This window comes from Natator depressus, chromosome 27 (genome assembly GCF_965152275.1).
Source record: "Natator depressus isolate rNatDep1 chromosome 27, rNatDep2.hap1, whole genome shotgun sequence".
NCBI classification, from domain to species: domain Eukaryota; kingdom Metazoa; phylum Chordata; order Testudines; family Cheloniidae; genus Natator; species Natator depressus.
The window spans coordinates 947,628-966,419 of NC_134260.1; the positions used below are offsets into that span (position 1 = coordinate 947,628).

At 62.2% G+C, this 18,792-nt stretch overlaps 1 protein-coding gene across 1 annotated transcript in view; it reads right to left on the reverse strand.

Moving 5' to 3' along the window:
• Nucleotides 1-18,792, reverse strand: part of ITGA2B (integrin subunit alpha 2b) — a 65,032-nt gene that overhangs the window by 14,131 nt on the left and 32,109 nt on the right. The window contains exons 12-24 of the mRNA XM_074940761.1: nt 18,161-18,372; nt 17,428-17,601; nt 16,746-16,791; nt 16,243-16,341; nt 16,038-16,093; nt 15,517-15,668; nt 14,592-14,717; nt 10,363-10,430; nt 9,907-10,054; nt 9,297-9,389; nt 8,836-8,915; nt 8,248-8,328; nt 7,809-7,914 (exon numbers count right to left, since the gene is read on the reverse strand). Of these exons, the coding sequence (XP_074796862.1) occupies nt 7,809-7,914; nt 8,248-8,328; nt 8,836-8,915; nt 9,297-9,389; nt 9,907-10,054; nt 10,363-10,430; nt 14,592-14,717; nt 15,517-15,668; nt 16,038-16,093; nt 16,243-16,341; nt 16,746-16,791; nt 17,428-17,601; nt 18,161-18,372 (1,441 nt within the window). The remainder of the gene's footprint in view (nt 1-7,808; nt 7,915-8,247; nt 8,329-8,835; nt 8,916-9,296; nt 9,390-9,906; nt 10,055-10,362; nt 10,431-14,591; nt 14,718-15,516; nt 15,669-16,037; nt 16,094-16,242; nt 16,342-16,745; nt 16,792-17,427; nt 17,602-18,160; nt 18,373-18,792) is intronic.

Here is an 18,792-nt window from a genome sequence, read left to right on the forward strand (position 1 = left end):
CAACCCCCTGCTCGAAGCAGGACCAATTCCCAGTTAAATCATCCCAGCCAGGGCTTTGTCAAGCCTGACCTTAAAAACCTCTAAGGAAGGAGATTCTACCACCTCCCTAGGTAACGCATTCCAGTGTTTCACCACCCTCTTAGTGAAAAAGTTTTTCCTAATATCCAATCTAAACCTCCCCCATTGCAACTTGAGACCATTACTCCTCGTTCTGTCATCTGCTACCATTGAGAACAGTCTAGAGCCATCCTCTTTGGAACCCCCTTTCAGGTAGTTGAAAGCAGCTATCAAATCCTCCCTCATTCTTCTCTTCTGCAGACTAAACAATCCCAGCTCCCTCAGCCTCTCTTCATAAGTCATGTGCTCTAGACTCCTAATCATTTTTGTTGCCCTTCGCTGGACTCTCTCCAATTTATCCACATCCTTCTTGTAGTGGGGGGCCCAAAACTGGACACAGTACTCCAGACGAGGCCTCACCAATGTCGAATAGAGGGGAATGATCACGTCCCTCGATCTGCTGGCAATGCCCCTACTTATACACCCCAGATATATTAGCCCCAGGTTAAGTAGGTCCCTTTTCCCTGGGTAAGGTAACAGGGAAGGTTCCAGAACAATCAGGAACCTTCTGGAGACAATTAAGACAGACAGGCTGATTAGAACACCTGCAGCCAATCAAGAAGCTGCTAGACTCAATTAAGGCAGGCTAATCAGGGCACCTGGGTTTAAAAAGGAGCTCACTTCAGTTTGTGGTGCGCTTGTAAGGAGCTGGGAGCAAGAGGCGCTACGAGCTGAGAGTGAGAACGCGGACTGTTGGAGGACTGAGGAGTACAAGCGTTATCAGACACCAGGAGGAAGGTCCTGTGGTGAGAATAAAGAAGGTGTTGGGAGGAGGCCATGGGGAAGTAGCCCAGGGAGCTGTAGCTGTCGCACAGCTGTTCCAGGAGGCACTCTAGACAGCTGCATTCCACAGGGCCCTGGGCTGGGACCCGGAGTGGAGGGCAGGCCCGGGTTCCCCCCAAATCCTCCCAACTCCTGGTCAGACAGAGGAGGAGTCGACCTGGACTGTGAATTCAGAAAAACGGCCAAGCTGAGGGCTGCCGTGAAGCTCCAAGGCGAGCAAATCCGCCGATAAGTGCAAGATCCACCAAGGTAGAGCAGGAACTTTGTCACAGCGGACAAGAATCACCCACTGTATTTTCTCCTAAAGAAAAGGCAGCAGTGGGAGTGGGGGCCTGATCACGCAGAGGCATTGCTGACCCTGAAACAGGCCCTGGCCCAGGCCCCAGCCCTAGCATACCCGAAGGTGGGAGAACCGTTTATCCTGCAATTGGCTAGTACTGATATCGCGCTGGAACCAGCGCAGTTACAGAAAGCTTGGGGAAGTTACGACTTGTGGCTTATGAGTGCAAAACGCTTAAGCTTGGCCTTAGTGTGGGCCTTGCAGCATTGGGAATTTATAACTGGAGGATCCAAAGTCATAGTACAAACAATACACTCCCCATTGAAATACATAATACCAGGAAAGGCGCAGGAAGGGCAGGTACCTAATCCTAGGTTGGCACAAAGGACGCTGGCCCTTGTAAATCGAGGGATAACTGTAGAAAGGGGAAAGGTGCTATCCCCTGCACCATGTGGCCTTGTAGTGCAAGGACAAGAGCATGAGAGTCCCCTGCCAGAGTATAACAAGGTGGAGGGGCCAGTGAAATCAGGACTCACCCTAAAGAAAGCTGAGGAGAAAAATGCAAATCTGGGTCGTGGCTGGGTCGAGCTATTTTCGTGCTGGGAGAGCTAAGACCGGATGTGGAGCTGTGACGGTAAACACCAGCCAGGAACGAAAGGCACCGGTAAAGCCATACAAGCTGCGAAGTGGAGGCGGGACTGAAGGGGTTCCAGGGGGAGGATCAGGAAGCCCCCCTGGCAATATTTACCTCTTCGGACTGGGTGTGCAGAGCCACAGTGGGGCGGCTGCCCATCTGGGCCGGGAGGGGTATGTGCCCGGGAGACGGAAAGCCAGGAGCTCATGCACAGTGGTGGGAGCAACTGGCAGCTTTAAGAAAGGGTAGAAGGGTGGATACTTATGTAACATGTGTGAAAGCCCATCAGAGACCAGGAAGTGAGGAAGGACTTTGGGATAACAGGGCAGATGTGTTAGCCAAACAAGGGGAAGAGGAGGTAATCCGTGTAGTAACCAGAACACAAAAACAGGTGACAAGTCCAGAGATTGGATTTGCAAACTCTGCAAGAAGGGGATGAAGAAATTAAACAATTACTGAAGCAAGAAACAATCAGAGGAAAATGGCATGTACAAAAAGACCCACAAGGGTAGTGTGGGTCACGGAGCATGACTCAGACCTTGGGAAACAGCCTAAAAGGTGGCTAGTGCCTAAGAAAGTTAGGACTGAATTGATTCAATACGTGCATGAGGAAGGGCATTTTGGGGTAAACAAAACTTTGGAAAAGGTCAAATCCACAGGGTGGTGGCCCACCCTAAAGGAAGATATAAAGCGATGGTGTAATCATTGTTTGCAATGTGCTACGGTCAAAGAAGATCCACAGGTACAAAAGGGTCCCATTGTTCACCGAAGGATTGAGGGTCCATGGGGCCGGTTACAGATAGGCTACATTGGACCTCTACCGGTTACCCCAAGAAACAACAAGTATTCACTGGTGATTGTAGATCCCTTTACAAAATGGATACAGGCCATCCCAGCAAAGACTAACCCAGCTTTGACTACACCCCGGCAATTGTTTAATGTGGTGTTTAGCCAGTGGGGGCTGCCCAAAGAATTTGATTCAGACCAAGGGCCACACTCCACTGGGGAAACCAGGCAGAAAATATGTAAATTATTAGGCATTAAGCAAAGGTTCCATATTGCGGGCCACCCCCAATCCTCAGGACAAGTGGAATGAACTCACCGCACTCTAAAGGAGGCTTTAAGAAAAATGGTAAAAGAAAATGAAAAAAATTGGGATAAAAAACTGCCTCTGATTCTAATGGCCCTAAGGTCAGTCCCAGCAAGTCACGGTTATAATCCTTTGTAGCAATGACAGGAAGGGACATGAGAACACCCCAACAATGGTGGCTAGATGTAGATATTCCAGGTGGGTGGCAACCCAAAGTGCTAAATGACCAGTGGATCCGGTCCCTTTGAGAGGTGCTAACAGAAACCCACAAGAAAAGAGCAGAACAATTGGGCCTTAATGTAAAAAAGGTGGATAAAAGGCCAGGCTGAGTAAAAAGGCCGGTTGAGTGGGAGGTTGGAGACCAGGTGCTGCATCGGAAATGTGCAGAATAAGCTCATTCTTTGGGTATGAAATGGGAAGGCCCAGGGAACACTGTGGATAAGACCAGCCCAACAGCATACCAGGGAGAAATCTGGTCAAAAAGGCTAAAATGGCAGAGGTGTTACCTCCCCCTCCCCCTCCTGGTTCAGGTTACAGGCTCTCAGGTATCCCATCCCCAGGGCACATTCCCAGGTCAACACTCCCCCCTCCCTGCTGCGTCACAGAAGGGACCTCAGGAGGTTCTAGTCCAACCCCCTGCTCAAAGCAGGACCAATCGCCAACTAAATCATCCCAGCCAGGGCTTGTCAAGCCTGACCTTAAAAACTTCTAGGGAAGGAGATTCCACCACCTCCCTAGGTAACCCATTCCAGTGTTTCACCACCCGCATAGTGAAAAAGTTTTTCCTAATATCCAACCTAAATCTCCCCCACTGCAACTTGAGACCATTACTCCTTGTTCTGTCATCTGCTACCACTGAGAATAGTCTAGAGCCATCCTCTTTGGAACCCCCTTTCAGGTAGCTGAAAACAGCTATCAAATCCCCCCTCATTCTTCTCTTCTGAAGACTAAACATCCCCAATTCCCTCAGCCTCTCCTCATAAGTCATGTGTTCCAGTCCCCTAATCATTTTTGTTGCCCTCCGCTGGACTCTTTCCAATTTTTCCACATCCTTCTTGTAGTGTGGGGCCCAAAACTGGACACAGGACTCCAGATGAGGCCTCACCAATGCCAAATAGAGGGGAACGATCACGTCCCTCGATCTGCTGGCAATGCTCTTCCTTATACAGCCCAAAATGCCATTAGCCTTCTTGGCAACAAGGGCACACTGCTGACTCATATCCAGCTTCTCGTCCACTGTAACCCCTAGGTCCTTTTCTGCAAAACTGCTCCCTAGCCATTCGGTCCCTAGTCTGTAGTGGTGCATTGGATTCTTCCGTCCTAAGTGCAGGACTCTGCACTTGTCCTTGTTGAACCTCATCAGATTTCTTTTGGCCCAATCCTCCAATTTGTCTAGGTACCTCTGTATCCTATCCCTACCCTCCAGCGTATCTACCTCTCCTCCCAGTTTAGTGTCATCTGCAAACTTGCTGAGGGTGCAATCAACACCAGCCTCCAGATCATTTATGAAGATATTGAACAAAACCAGCCCCAGGACCGACCCTTGGGGCACTCCACTTGATACCGGCTGCCAACTAGACATGGAGCCATTGATCACTACCCGTTGAGCCCGACGATCTAGCCAGCTTTCTATCCACCTTATAGTCCATTCATCCAGCCCATACTTCTTTAACTTGCTGGCAAGAATACTGTGGGAGACCGTGTCAAAAGCTTTGCTAAAGTCAAGGAACAACACGTCCACTGCTTTCCCCTCATCCACAGAGCCAGTTATCTCGTCATAAATAAATAATCCCAGTTCCCTCAGCCTCTCCTCATAAGTCATGTGCTCCAGCCCCCTAATCATTTTTGTTGTCCTCCGCTGGACTCTCTCCAATTTTTCCACATCCTTCTTGTAGTGTGGGTATAGCTAAGCAGGGCTCAAGTTTCACTATATAAACTGGGGTCCAAGAATGAGACCAGCTGGGAAGAGAAGAATAAGAAGAAGGAAAAACTTGGAAGAAGAATAACTCACCCCCAAGACTCAGCCTAAGATCAGAGCTGTTAAGAATCCTCTGCACGACCGTGACATACAGCAACTAGGACCCAGACAAGACCAACCTTGCCTGGCCAACAGGGAAAGTCTGCCTGCATGATCAGGACTGGTGAGTAGGACGTTGTCGGCTTAATGAGCATTCTGCTTGGTAAGTGTTAATAAACAGAGGATCAGGATATTACCGTGTAAGGCTTGGTCACTGGTAAAAGGTCCTACACGCCGGCAGAAGTAGGATACACCCTATGTATTGGGAAAGGGTGTGGGTACTTAAATTGACCACGTTAGTTACACCCTGAGCCCTACGAATTGGGTAAGGGTAGGTGCTTTTTGCCTGGAGCCCTATGAATTGGGGAAAGGTGGGATGCCCTAATGTGTGCAGGTAACACAATGTAGCAGCCTGGCCGCTGGGGCTGGAGCTTGGGCTGGGGACCCAGCGAGGGGGGTAATGTCTCTCTGATGCCAGCGTTAGCCCCTTAGCACAAGCCTGAGTCACTTAACTGAGACTCGCAGCTGTGCAGGTTGTTTTTTTGCTATGAGGACGGAAGAACAGCCCCACTGGCTCAGAGCCTTTGTCCGTCTAGCCCGGTCCATGTCTCTGACTGTGGCCGGTGCCAGATGCTTCAGAGGGAATGAACAGAACAGGCCACCATAGTGTGAGCCAGCCCCCGTCATCCAGGCCCAGCTTCTGGCAGTCAGAGGTTAGGGACACCCAGAGCATGGGGTACATCCCTGCCCATCCTGGCTAATAGCCATTGGTGGGCCTGTCCTCTAGGAACTGACCTCGTTCTTTTTTGAACCCTGTTACAGTCTTGGCCTTCACAACATCCTCTGGCAAGGAGTTCCACAGGTTGACTGTGCGTTGTGTGAAGAAATGCTGCCTTCGGTTCGTTTTAAACCTGCTGCTGATTCCTTTCATTGGGTGACCCCTCATTCTTGTGTTTTGAGAAGGAGTAAATAACACTTCCTTATTCACTTTCTCCACCCCAGTCATGAGTTGATAGACCTCTACCATATCCCCCCTCAGTCGTCTCTTTTCCAAGCTGAAAAGTCCCAGGCTTATTAATCTCTCCTCAAACGGAAGCTGTTCCAGACCCTCAGCATTTCCATTGCCCTTTTCTGAACCTTTTCCAATTCCAATATTTTTTTTCAAGATGGGGCGACCACATCTGCACATAGTGTTCCCGGTGTGGGCGTTCCATGGATTTATACAGAGGCAACATGACATAGATATATCTAAGAGAACGGTGCAGGGTTGGGTGATTAACCCATTAGCAAGGGGAGCCAGCTCATCAGCTGGAGGCTGTTAACTGGGAGGAGGCAGGGGGGTCTGGAAGCCCAGGGTCCCAGCGAGGTGACTCCTCCCTCCCCCCCTCACCTGAGCCTAGGGGGATGCTGACGCTTGGGAAAAGCCTGATGAGGCTGGGACGTGATGCAGTAAATAAAGTGCTGGGGGGGGACACATATGGGTGAGGGGGGGAGGGCGGCTCGCAACGAGACAACCAGGGATAGGGGGTGCGCCCGGGCCACCTCCCCAGCACTGGCAATCCCGAATGGAGCATGTGAGGGCAGTATGGAACAGAGCGTGTGTGCATACGTGTACCAGCACGTGTGTGGGGGTGTACCTGCGTGTGTACGTACCAGTGCAGGTGCATGCACATGTGGGTGTACACGTGTTTGCGTACCAGCGTGTATGGGTGTGGGTGTACCAGTGCATGTGTGGGTGTACCGGGGTACACAGGTGTGCATATATCAGCATGTGTGAGGAGGGGGTGCCCAGGTGCGGGTGTACCAGCGTGTGTGCAGGGGAATGCCCAGGTGCGGGTGTACCAGTGCGTGTGCGGGGTGGGTGCCCGGTGTGTGTGTGTGTACCAGCGTGTGTGAGGAGGGGGTGCCCAGGTGCAGGCGTACCAGTGCGTGTGCAGGGTGGGTGCCTGGTGTGTGTGTGTACCAGTGTGTGTGAGGAGGGGGTGCCCAGGTGCGGGTGTACCAGCGCGTGTGAGGAGGGGGTGCCCAGGTGCGGGTGTACCAGCATGTGTGCAGGGGAATGCCCAGGTGTGGATGTACCAGCGCGTGTGCAGGGAGGTGCGGGTGTACCAGCGCGTGTGCGGGGGCGTGCCCAGGTGTGGGTGTACCAGTGCGTATGTGCAGGGTGGGTGCCCGGTGTGTGTGTGTACAAGCGTGTGTGAGGAGGGGGTGCCCAGGTGTGGGTATACCAATGTATGTGCAGGGGCGTGCCCAGGTGCGGGTGTACCAGTGCGTGTGCAGGGTGGGTGCCCGGGGGTGTGCGTGCCAATGCATGTGTGCGGGTGGGTGCCCGGGAGTGTGTGTACCAGCACGTGGGGGGGGTGTGTGTGTGCAGGAGGCTGACACATGGTCTCCAGGAGCCATGCTGACCCCTTTTGATCAGCCCCATTCTGAGCTGGCGCAGTGGGGTACAGGGGTGCCAGGGCCCTGCTCTGCCTGTGCACAGGCCCAGCCTTGAAGTCAGCTCTCCCCCGGGCCACGCACGAGCCTCCCAGACTCCCTGTACCAACCACAGCCAAGCCCCGCTGCCCCCCAGCCCATGCATCCCCCCAGGACGGGCGCTCGGAGAGCCTCCCAGCCAGAGGAGCCCTGCACAGGGCTCTCTACCCCGGGATGCTCCTGGGTGACACCAGGCAGCAGCTGGGGAGGGGCAGAATTCAACCTGGGCCATGGCGGGGGCCTGTGAAACATCTGGCATGGGCCACTGGGAGGGGGGCAGGACCGGGGGGCCCACTGCCCGGTTCCAGGCGGCGGAGCAGGACTAGGGGGCCCATTACCCAGCTCCGGGTGGGGGAAGGAGGCCCAGCCCGCCCCCCGCCCTGTGTCCCCCCGCGCTGTGGGGCCATACCTGATAGACATGCTCCACCCTGGGCCCGTGCTCCTCCAGCCGGCGGCCGCCCTCCACCTGTTCCCAGCCCGGCACTGGCAGCACCACGGTGGCTGGCAGCGAATTCCTGCGGGAGCCAAGGCGGGCAGGCTCAGGGCTCCCACTTTCGAGCGCTAGGCCCTGGCTCCCACCCACCCCAGGGCCAGCTGCAGGCTCCGGCTGGCCCCAGGCTCGGCAGGGCTCCCCGAGCGGGGCTGCTGCGCTCCACAGAGGGAGGCCATGTGGCGCTAACCCCAGCCCTGCCAGAGGTGCAGTTGGAGGGCACCAGGTGGCACCGAGTGGTGTCTCAGCCACCGCCACTGTCCAACCCCATCCCGCTCTGGATCCCAGCCGCACCCGGGAACCCCCCCGGGGCACTGGGTCCCGCTCTGCCCGTCCCCCAGGCCCGCGGTGCCCTCACCCTCGCAGGTCCAGCAGCGCGGCGGCCTTGATGGGGATCTGCACCCGCTCCACGTTGCTGTCGGGGCTGTGGCTGTTCTTGCTGCGGCCACAGGGGAAAAGCCAGGTCAGCCGCAGCACCCGGCTGGGACAGAGCCGGGCAGAGGCGACCGGCGCGAGGGGCTTCAGCAGGGGACGGGAACTCCTGGGTCCTATTCCTGGCCTGGGAGGGAACTGGGGCTAGTGGCTAGAGCAGGGAACTGGGCCCCAGGACTTCTGGGTCCTATTCCTGCTTCCACTCCTGGGCAACCTGGGGCTGCGAGCTCCCGGGAGGGCTAATTCGGTAACGTTCCCAAAGTGCTTTGAGATCCAAAGACAGGGCCAGCCCTGGGAGCCTTCCCCGCTGCTCTGGGCTGAGCTTTGCCCCACTCAGAGCCCAGGGCCTGGGGCAGGCTGGCAGTGGGGCAGGAGCTGGGGCCCCTGCCCGGGCTCTTCCCCAGAGTGACCGATGGGTGGGGTGAAAGGAGTGTCCCAGTCCAGCCAGCACGGCCTGGGGGTGGCTCAGGGAGCCGGGCACTCGCCAGGCTGCTGTGGGGGGGGCCTCCATCACCTCCGCAGCTGCAGCTGGAACTCGATGGTGTCGCTGGCATCCTCCAGGTTACTGACGCTGAGCGCCATGTCCACAGCGATCTGCAGGGAGAGGGTAACTGGTGTCTGCCTGGCCAGAGGGTGCGGGCAGGGCTCCTCGGCCGGGGGTGGGGGGCGCAGGCAAAGCCCCTTCTTAGCTCCGGGGTGCTCAGAGGCCATGGTGATGGGCACCCCAGGAGTACAGACAGTCCGCGGGGGGCACCTGGAGAGGCAACTTTGTGCTGGAGTGGGGCAGGCTGAGCTGGGGGGGATCGCAGCTCCGGGCACCACCATGCTCGGGTACCTCCATCACCGACGGACAGCGCAAGGTGCCCAGGAGCTGGTGGGCGAGGGTGTGTCCGGCCAGGGGCCCATCTTCCAAGGAAGGGCAGCCCGGAGGCGGCAGTGATGGGTGGCGCCTGCGGGGGGAGGAAACGCCCCTACCTTGGTGCCGCTCTTCATGGGGTTCCCCAGCTCGCAGATCACCACACGCGTCTCGTTCTCCTTCTTGGGGTTACAGATCAGCTTCTCCAGCCCCTACAGCGGGGGGACAGCGGCAGGGGGTTACTACAGGAGCAGCTGGGGGCAGGAGGCTGAGGACGTTCACCGTGGGGTGGGCCTGGATGGGGCCCGGACACCCCCACGTGGGAGCTCCCCATCCCAGGCCCGCTTGGGACCAAAGTGAGCGCAGCATTCACTGCAGGATAACAACCTCTCACTGCAGCCAGCTAAGGGAGTGACCCCATCACAGAGGGCAAGGCTGGTGGTTCACGGTTCAAACCCCAGTTGACGGCACAGGGCAGACGATGCAATGGCAGAGTGATGGAAACCACAGCGGGACCGTGACTGCAACTGCAGTGGGGTGTCACCTGGGGCCCCACGGAGAGCTCTGGGGTGGCCCCCTTCCACCTGCTGGGGGAGGTGCCCCCTGGCTGAGGGGACCCCTGGGGAAGTCATCGCTGCACTGGATCCCTTTACCCAGTGATTCCCTGCAGCGGGGGAAAGGTGCCACCATGGCAGTGCCCTGTGGGAGCCTGCCCAGCCCTGCCCATACCTGGACGTCGCTGGTGGCTTTCTGATAGTGGGCGTCGCATGGCAGCTGCAGCTGCAGCTCGGCCTCGAAGGCGCCTTCGCCCGCGTTGGTGGCGTCGGCCAGGATGTGAACCACGTTCTCGTCCCCGATGAACAGCTGGGCCACGGGCCTGAGAGACAGAGGGGAGGAGCCTGAGGAATCCGGGGCTTGGCCAATAGGAGCCGCCTACGCTGTGTGTCGGCCAGTGGAAGCTGTCCGAAAGTGGACCGTGGCCAATGGGGAACGAGCCCTTGCGAGCCCTAGGGATCGGCAGGTCAGCTCGGTCCATCAGTCCCGTGGCCTGCCAGCACCAGCGGCCAGTGCCAGCCGAACCCCCCATGCGCCAAATGCTGCAGCACGCCAGGGAAGGAAATTCCTTCCTGACCCCCAGCCCAGTGGCCTGAGGGTGGACCTGGCTTCAACCCGAGAGGCACTTACGTGTGAGCGGCAAGCCGCAGCTCTGGGATGCAGACGTTGTCCTCGCCGCAGTCCAGCACAATGCGCGTCTGGGGCCAAGCAAAACACAAAGCAAGAGCAGCTCTTCAGCCTCACAGCCAGCGATGCCATGGGGCACCAGCCCTGGCACCGCTCTGCCCCAGACAACCCAGCGGGGGAGGAAAGGCTGAGGTCAGGGCGGGACTGAGGGGCACCAGCGGAGCTGGGGGAAAGTCTAGGACTGGGATAGCAGGGGGCTGCGGGTTGTTGTTGAGGGGCACTGGCAGAGCTGGCAATGGGGAGCCCAGGGCTGGGCTGGCAGGGGCTGTGGGTCAGGGCTGAGGGGGCGCTGGGCTGGCGATGGGGAGCCCAGGGCTGGGCTGGCAGGGGCTGTGAGGGCGCTGGCCTGGCGATGGGGAGCCCAGGGCTGGGCTGGCAGGGGCTGTGGGTTGGGGCTGAGGGGGCGCTGGGCTGGCGACGGGGAGCCCAGGGTTGGGCTGGCAGGGGCTGTGGGTCGGGGCTGAGGGGGCGCTGGGCTGGCGATGGGGAGCCCAGGGCTGGGCTGGCAGGGGCTGTGGGTCAGGGCTGAGGGGGCGCTGGCCTGGCGATGGGGAGCCCAGGGCTGGGCTGGCAGGGGCTGTGGGTCGGGGCTGAGGGAGCGCTGGGCTGGCGATGGGGAGCCCAGGGCTGGGACAGTCAGGGGCTGTGGGTCGGGGCTGAGGGGGCGCTGGGCTGGCGATGGGGAGCCCAGGGCTGGGCTGGCAGGGGCTGTGGGTCGGGGCTGAGGGAGCGCTGGGCTGGCGATGGGGAGCCCAGGGCTGGGACAGTCAGGGGCTCTGGGCCGGGGCTGAGGGGGCTCTGGGCTGGCGATGGGGAGCCCAGGGCTGGGCTGGCAGGGGCTGTGGGTCGGGGCTGAGGGGGCGCTGGCCTGGCGATGGGGAGCCCAGGGCTGGGCTGGCAGGGGCTGTGGGTCGGGGCTGAGGGGGCGCTGGCCTGGTGATGGGGAGCCCAGGGCTGGGCTGGCAGGGGCTGTGGGTCGGGGCTGAGGGGGCGCTGGCCTGGCGATGGGGAGCCCAGGGCTGGGACAGTCAGGGGCTGTGGGCCGGGGCTGAGGGGGCTCTGGGCTGGCGATGGGGAGCCCAGGGCTGGGCTGGCAGGGGCTGTGGGTCGGGGCTGAGGGGGCGCTGGCCTGGCGATGGGGAGCCCAGGGCTGGGACAGTCAGGGGCTGTGGGCCGGGGCTGAGGGGGCGCTGGCCTGGTGATGGGGAGCCCCGGGCTGGGCTGGCAGGGGCTGTGGGTCGGGGCTGAGGGGGCGCTGGCCTGGCGATGGGGAGCCCAGGGCTGGGACAGTCAGGGGCTGTGGGCCGGGGCTGAGGGGGCTCTGGGCTGGCGATGGGGAGCCCAGGGCTGGGCTGGCAGGGGCTGTGGGTCGGGGCTGAGGGGGCGCTGGCCTGGCGATGGGGAGCCCAGGGCTGGGACAGTCAGGGGCTGTGGGCCGGGGCTGAGGGGGCTCTGGGCTGGCGATGGGGAGCCCAGGGCTGGGCTGGCAGGGGCTGTGAGGGCGCTGGCCTGGCGATGGGGAGCCCAGGGCTGGGCTGGCAGGGGCTGTGGGTTGGGGCTGAGGGGGCGCTGGGCTGGCGACGGGGAGCCCAGGGTTGGGCTGGCAGGGGCTGTGGGTCGGGGCTGAGGGGGCGCTGGGCTGGCGATGGGGAGCCCAGGGCTGGGCTGGCAGGGGCTGTAGGTCGGGGCTGAGGGGGCGCTGGGCTGGCGCTGGGGAGCCCAGGGCTGGGCTGGCAGGGGCTGTGGGTCGGGGCTGAGGGAGCGCTGGGCTGGCGATGGGGAGCCCAGGGCTGGGACAGTCAGGGGCTGTGGGCCGGGGCTGAGGGGGCTCTGGGCTGGCGATGGGGAGCCCAGGGCTGGGCTGGCAGGGGCTGTGGGTCGGGGCTGAGGGGGCGCTGGCCTGGCGATGGGGAGCCCAGGGCTGGGCTGGCAGGGGCTGTGGGTCATAGAATCATAGAATCATAGAATATCAGGGTTGGAAGGGACCCCAGAAGGTCATCTAGTCCAACCCCCTGCTCGAAGCAGGACCAATTCCCAGTTAAATCATCCCAGCCAGGGCTTTGTCAAGCCTGACCTTAAAAACCTCTAAGGAAGGAGATTCTACCACCTCCCTAGGTAACGCATTCCAGTGTTTCACCACCCTCTTAGTGAAAAAGTTTTTCCTAATATCCAATCTAAACCTCCCCCATTGCAACTTGAGACCATTACTCCTTGTTCTGTCATCTGCTACCATTGAGAATAGTCTAGAACCATCCTCTCTGGAACCACCTCTCAGGTAGTTGAAAGCAGCTATCAAATCCCCCCTCATTCTTCTCTTCTGCAGACTAAACAATCCCAGCTCCCTCAGCCTCTCGTCATAACTCATGTGCTCTAGACCCCTAATCATTTTTGTTGCCCTTCGCTGGACTCTCTCCAATTTATCCACATCCTTCTTGTAGTGGGGGGCCCAAAACTGGACACAGTACTCCAGATGAGGCCTCACCAGTGTCGAATAGAGGGGAACGATCACGTCCCTCGATCTGCTCGCTATGCCCCTACTTATACATCCCAAAATGCCATTGGCCTTCTTGGCAACAAGGGCACACTGTTGACTCATATCCAGCTTCTCGTCCGCTGTCACCCCTAGGTCCTTTTCTGCAGAACTGCTGCCTAGCCATTCGGTCCCTAGTCTGTAGCGGTGCATTGGATTCTTCCATCCTAAGTGCAGGACCCTGCACTTATCCTTATTGAACCTCATCAGATTTCTTTTGGCCCAATCCTCCAATTTGTCTAGGTCCTTCTGTATCCTATCCCTCCCCTCCAGCGTATCTACCACTCCTCCCAGTTTAGTATCATCCGCAAATTTGCTGAGAGTGCAATCCACACCATCCTCCAGATCATTTATGAAGATATTGAACAAAACCGGCCCCAGGACCGACCCTTGGGGCACTCCACTTGACACCGGCTGCCAACTAGACATGGAGCCATTGATCACTACCCGTTGAGCCCGACAATCTAGCCAGCTTTCTACCCACCTTATAGTGCATTCATCTAGCCCATACTTCCTTAACTTGCTGACAAGAATACTGTGGAAGACCGTGTCAAAAGCTTTGCTAAAGTCAAGAAACAATACATCCACTGCTTTCCCTTCATCCACAGAACCAGTAATCTCATCATAAAAGGCGATTAGATTAGTCAGGCATGACCTTCCCTTGGTGAACCCATGCTGACTGTTCCTGATCACTTTCCTCTCGTGTAAGTGCTTCAGGATTGATTCTTTGAGGACCTGCTCCATGATTTTTCCAGGGACTGAGGTCGGGGCTGAGGGGGCTCTGGGCTGGCGATGGGGAGCCCAGGGCTGGGCTGGCAGGGGCTGTGGGTCGGGGCTGAGGGGGCGCTGGCCTGGCGATGGGGAGCCCAGGGCTGGGCTGGCAGGGGCTGTGGGTCGGGGCTGAGGGGGCGCTGGCCTGGCGATGGGGAGCCCAGGGCTGGGCTGGCAGGGGCTGTGGGTCGGGGCTGAGGGGGCGCTGGCCTGGCGATGGGGAGCCCAGGGCTGGGCTGGCAGGGGCTGTGGGTCGGGGCTGAGGGGGCGCTGGCCTGGCGATGGGGAGCCCAGGGCTGGGCTGGCAGGGGCTGTGGGTCGGGGCTGAGGGGGCGCTGGCCTGGCGATGGGGAGCCCAGGGCTGGGCTGGCAGGGGCTGTGGGTCGGGGCTGAGGGGGCGCTGGCCTGGCGATGGGGAGCCCAGGGCTGGGCTGGCAGGGGCTGTGGGTCGGGGCTGAGGGGGCGCTGGCCTGGCGATGGGGAGCCCAGGGCTGGGACAGTCAGGGGCTGTGGGCCGGGGCTGAGGGGGCTCTGGGCTGGCGATGGGGAGCCCAGGGCTGGGCTGGCAGGGGCTGTGGGTTGGGGCTGAGGGGGCGCTGGCCTGGCGATGGGGAGCCCAGGGCTGGGACAGTCAGGGGCTGTGGGCCGGGGCTGAGGGGGCTCTGGGCTGGCGATGGGGAGCCCAGGGCTGGGCTGGCAGGGGCTGTGGGTCGGGGCTGAGGGGGCGCTGGCCTGGCGATGGGGAGCCCAGAGCTGGGCTGGCAGGGGCTGTGGGTCGGGGCTGAGGGGGCTCTGGCCTGGCGATGGGGAGCCCAGAGCTGGGCTGGCAGGGGCTGTGGGTCGGGGCTGAGGGGGCGCTGGCCTGGCACACCTGCTCCTGCACCACCGTCTGCCCGCGGAGCACCAGTCCTAGCTCCTCGGTGCCCGGCCCAGCTGCCAGGGTCAGTGTCAGGCTCACCACGATGGGGCTCAGCTTGTCCTTGAAATCAGCCTCGTCCTGGGGTGGAGGGAAGAGGAGAGTGATGAGGCAGGTGACCCCCCTCCCCGCAGGCCTCAGCCCAGGCGCACTGTGAACCCTTCCCGCTCGGACCGACTGGCGACTGCCCTGGTCTAGCCTGAGCCCTGCAGGACAGAGACGCGACCAAATCGTAATCTTTGGTCATACTGCTGCCCCCGCCGACACGTTCCTCGGTTTCCCCCGTGGGCTGCGGGGTGCAGACAGACAGACATAGGGAGCGTCACCCCGCCCAGCTGGAGCGAAGAGGCGCTAGGGAGCTGGCTGAAACCACTCGTGGGTCAGAGCGCCAGCAGGCCGTGGGGCAGAGCCCGGGCCAGGGCTGGAGCTGGAGCCATAGGGGCCGGGTGTGGAGGTCAGAGCTGGAGCCCACCAAGGGGTCACTACAGCCTGCCTGGTGCCGTGCTCCGGGACGACCCACCCAGCCGAGGCTCTAACCCCAGCTCTGTGCCCCGGCCCTGGGGCCTCCCCGGCTGGGCCAGGCGACCGATCACCCCGATGGGCCCGTAACCCCCACTGGGGTGCGCTGGCCCCACGGCGCCACTGCCTCGCTGCCAGGAGCCCGGCTCAGCCGGACCCGCAAGCACAACTCAGGGCTGCCGGAGGCTGGGCCCAGGGGCTCAGTGGCCACGGCGGAGCGGGATCGCGGGCTGGCCCTGACGGGGGTTGTGTGAGCACTGGGGCGTGCCCCTGAGAGGGGATCAGCCAGGAGTTGCCCTGGGGCGCCCACAGGGACCCTGGCTACGGAGCAGCCCCCGCCCTGAGCCCCCGCACCCCATACCCGCAGGTAGGCTGTGAGGTTCTGGCAGGTGAGTGGTGCCTCCCTCGACAGCTGCAGCTCCAGGCTCTGGCCCGCCTGGCGCGTCTGCAGCTCCCAGACCCTTCGCCCCGACTTCGGCTTCAGCCGGTCCAGCTGCAGGTCGGCGGCCAGCCCTGGGGAGCAGAGGGTCGGGGAGGAGGGGCCAGCAGGGGAGGGGAGGCTGCCGTGCCCCTTGTGACCGAGCTCCCAGCCCCAGGGCCTGTGCTAGCCTCTGGCCCCTGGCCCCACAACCTTCCCGCCCCCCGGCCCCGCCGGCCCCCTAGCCCCCGGCCCTGCCACAGCCCTGGCCCCCGGCCCCGCCGCCCCTCTGGCCCCCAGCCCCGCCACACCCCTGGCCCCCGGCCCCACCGGCCCCCTAGCCCCTGGCCCCGCCACACCCCTGGCCTCCAGCCCCGCCACACCTCTGGCCCCCGGCCCCGCCGCCCCCTGGCCCCTGCTGGGCCCCAGCCCCGCCGCCCCCTGGCTTCCCCACTGGCACTCACTGATTCTCTCTGGGAGGCTCTTCCCCGAGACGCCCACGCACAGCCGGATGGGGAAGCTGCCGGGGAATGACACGGGCTGGTGAGGGCTTTGCCAGGGATTGGTGTGGGAGGGGCCCGGGGGGCAGAGCCAACAGCTCCCGGGCCCTCAGCCCCCCCCAGCCCTGAGCCCGCCCTGAACACGGCCCCCCATGCCCCCTCTGCTCACCAGCTGACAGGGGTCCCGAAGACATTGCAGGTCTTCTCCTCGGGGTTCAGCACATCTGGCACTAACAGCTGGCTACTGGCCACCACCACGGGCTGGGCTCTGCGGGCACCACCAAGCCAGTCAAACCGGGGGAATGGCGCTGGCTCTGTAATGTCGGGGCCGGCAGTGAGGGGCAACGCCAGCCCCGGGGTAAGAGCGAGGCCCAGCCCGGCTGCGAGAAGCAACAGCCCCAGGGCCGGAAGCCTGGCCCGTCAGAGAAGCTCTGTTATCCCCAAGGCAAGGGCGGCTGGCAGGGATGAGGGGCTGGGTCTGTGCTGGGCACCACGTTACTGACCCTGCCCAGCCCTAGCCAGGGCTTCGGGCCCCGACCCTGGGGGCAGCAGCTCCTACGGAATTCAGTGCTGCTGGCTCTGGGTGCAGCTCATGTGCACAGGGACGCAGCCCAGGAGTCGCGGCCCCTGGGGACTCACCCACCCCCTGTCCAGCTAGCCCTGGGCACTCACCTGTACGCGGCCACCTTGCTGGCGCCGAACGCCCCGACCAGCACATCTGGGGGCACAAGCCAAGGGTCACACTGGGCTGCACAGGGCGGGCACAGGATCCTGCCAGCTCAGCCGTGTGGCAAAGCTGCCAGCAGGAGCCAGGGCAGGGAGCCAGCGCTCCAGCCAGCCCAGGGGACACCTGCTGCAGGGCCCAGAGCGTCCCACCTTGCTAGGGAAGGGTGGTCAGCATTCCCCAGGGGCCGGCACCCAGCATGGGGTGACCCGGGGAAGTAGGCAGCGCCCGGCACGGGAGGGGGGCCCAGGGGCAGCGCCCGGCACGGGAGGGGGGCCCAGGGGCAGCGCCTGGCACAGGAGGGGGGCCCAGGGAGTAGCGCCCGGGACAGGAGGAGGGCCCAGGGGCAACGGCTGGCAGGGGAGGGGGGCCCAGGGGGCAGCGCCTGGCACAAGAGGGGGGCCCAGGGGCAGAGCCTGGCATGGAGGGGGGGCCCAGGGAGCAGCGCCCGGGACGGGAGCGGGGGCCCAGGGGCAAGGCAGGGAGATGGAGGCCGAGCTTTCTTCCCCACATGCTCATCTCCCTCCCCGAAGCGTCCGGGCCATGGGCGCTGCCCAGCTCCAGGCCTGTGACCCTGGCAGGCCAGAGGTGGCACAGGCCGGAGCCGGGGGGCTGTGAGGGTGGCTGTACCTGGGTACCCGTTGGCGTCGATGTCGGTGGCACCACGCACGGAGAAGCCGAAGGCGGCACGGCCGGGGAAGGGGCTCTCCAGGACCTGCGAGGCCGGCGTCCGGAGCCCCTCGCTGTGCCCGCTGAAGATGAGCACACGGCCACTCCCGGCGAACGGAGCCCCCACCGCCACGTCTGAGGGGACAGGACCACAGGGCCCACGAGCCGGGCCCCGGCCAGAGCAGCTGAGCCCCGGGCACCAGTCGCTCCTCACCCCCAGGGTCAGGATCCCACCCACTGAGGCAGTGACCTGCCCCAGGCATCACACACCGACTAGAAGGGGACCCAGAGCGGGTTCTATCAGCGGCTTGGGGAGGGGAGGGGGGCCAGTGGATTAGAGCAGGGGGCTGCGAGCCAGGACGCCTGGGTTCGATCTCTGGCTCTGGGGGAGGAGTTGGGACTAGTGGTTAGAGCTGGGGGTGGGGGCTGAGAGTCAGGACTTTTCCTAGCTTTGCTACTGTGTGTGGCTGGGCTGCCCAGACACCTCCCCAGGGTGTCCCACCGGGTCCCGGCACTCAGTCTTGTGCTGATCGGCACCCCAGGTGCCCTGCCCCAGACCCTGCCAGTCTCGTATCCCATGGGGGGTCTCTGTGCCAACCCAAAGCCCCCCCCGCCCAGAGCCACCAGGAGCAGCTCCCTCGCCAGCAGCACTAGTGGACTGGCACCCAGGGGCTGCGGCCCGGCTGGGTGTTACCGACGTAGCCGTCCTGGTCCAGGTCCCCCACAGGAGCGATGGCTGTGCCGAAGCGGCCGTAGACCTCGGTGCCGGTCAGGGTCTGCCAGGGGTTCCTGTAGGCGTGGGGGCCCCGGCGCTGCATGTACAGGTAGACGCGCCCCACCTCGTAGAGCTTGCGGTCGGAGCGGCGCTCCATGTAGAGCGGCGCCCCCACCAAGACGTCGTCCTTCCTGGGGGCAAAGGGGGCAGATGGCAGGGGGAGGAGCTCTGGGCTCCCCTCCCCGCCAGGCCGCAGGGGCTGACGGACCGAAAGGATTATCCCACGGCCTGGGGGTGCAGCCAGCCGGGATGGGGGCAGCCCACCGGGGGGTGGGGGGAGTAGCACCCCCTGCAGGAGGGACGCATCGGGCCATTGTGGCTCACACGAGTCGGTGCTCCTGGACACAGACACCCCCTGAGCTCCGGCCGGCCGGCTTCAGTCCCCTCAGGGCCCAGGCTCCCTCCCGGGCTGAGCTGGGCCTTGTGCTGTGGGCTGGGGTTACCCCTCGGCTCAGTTTTGCCCCAGAGGGAGCTGGGGCGGCTCTGCCCACTCCTGCCCCCTGCTCCTGCTCGCCTGGCGCCAGGCTCTGCCAGGAGCAGTGCAGGCTGGT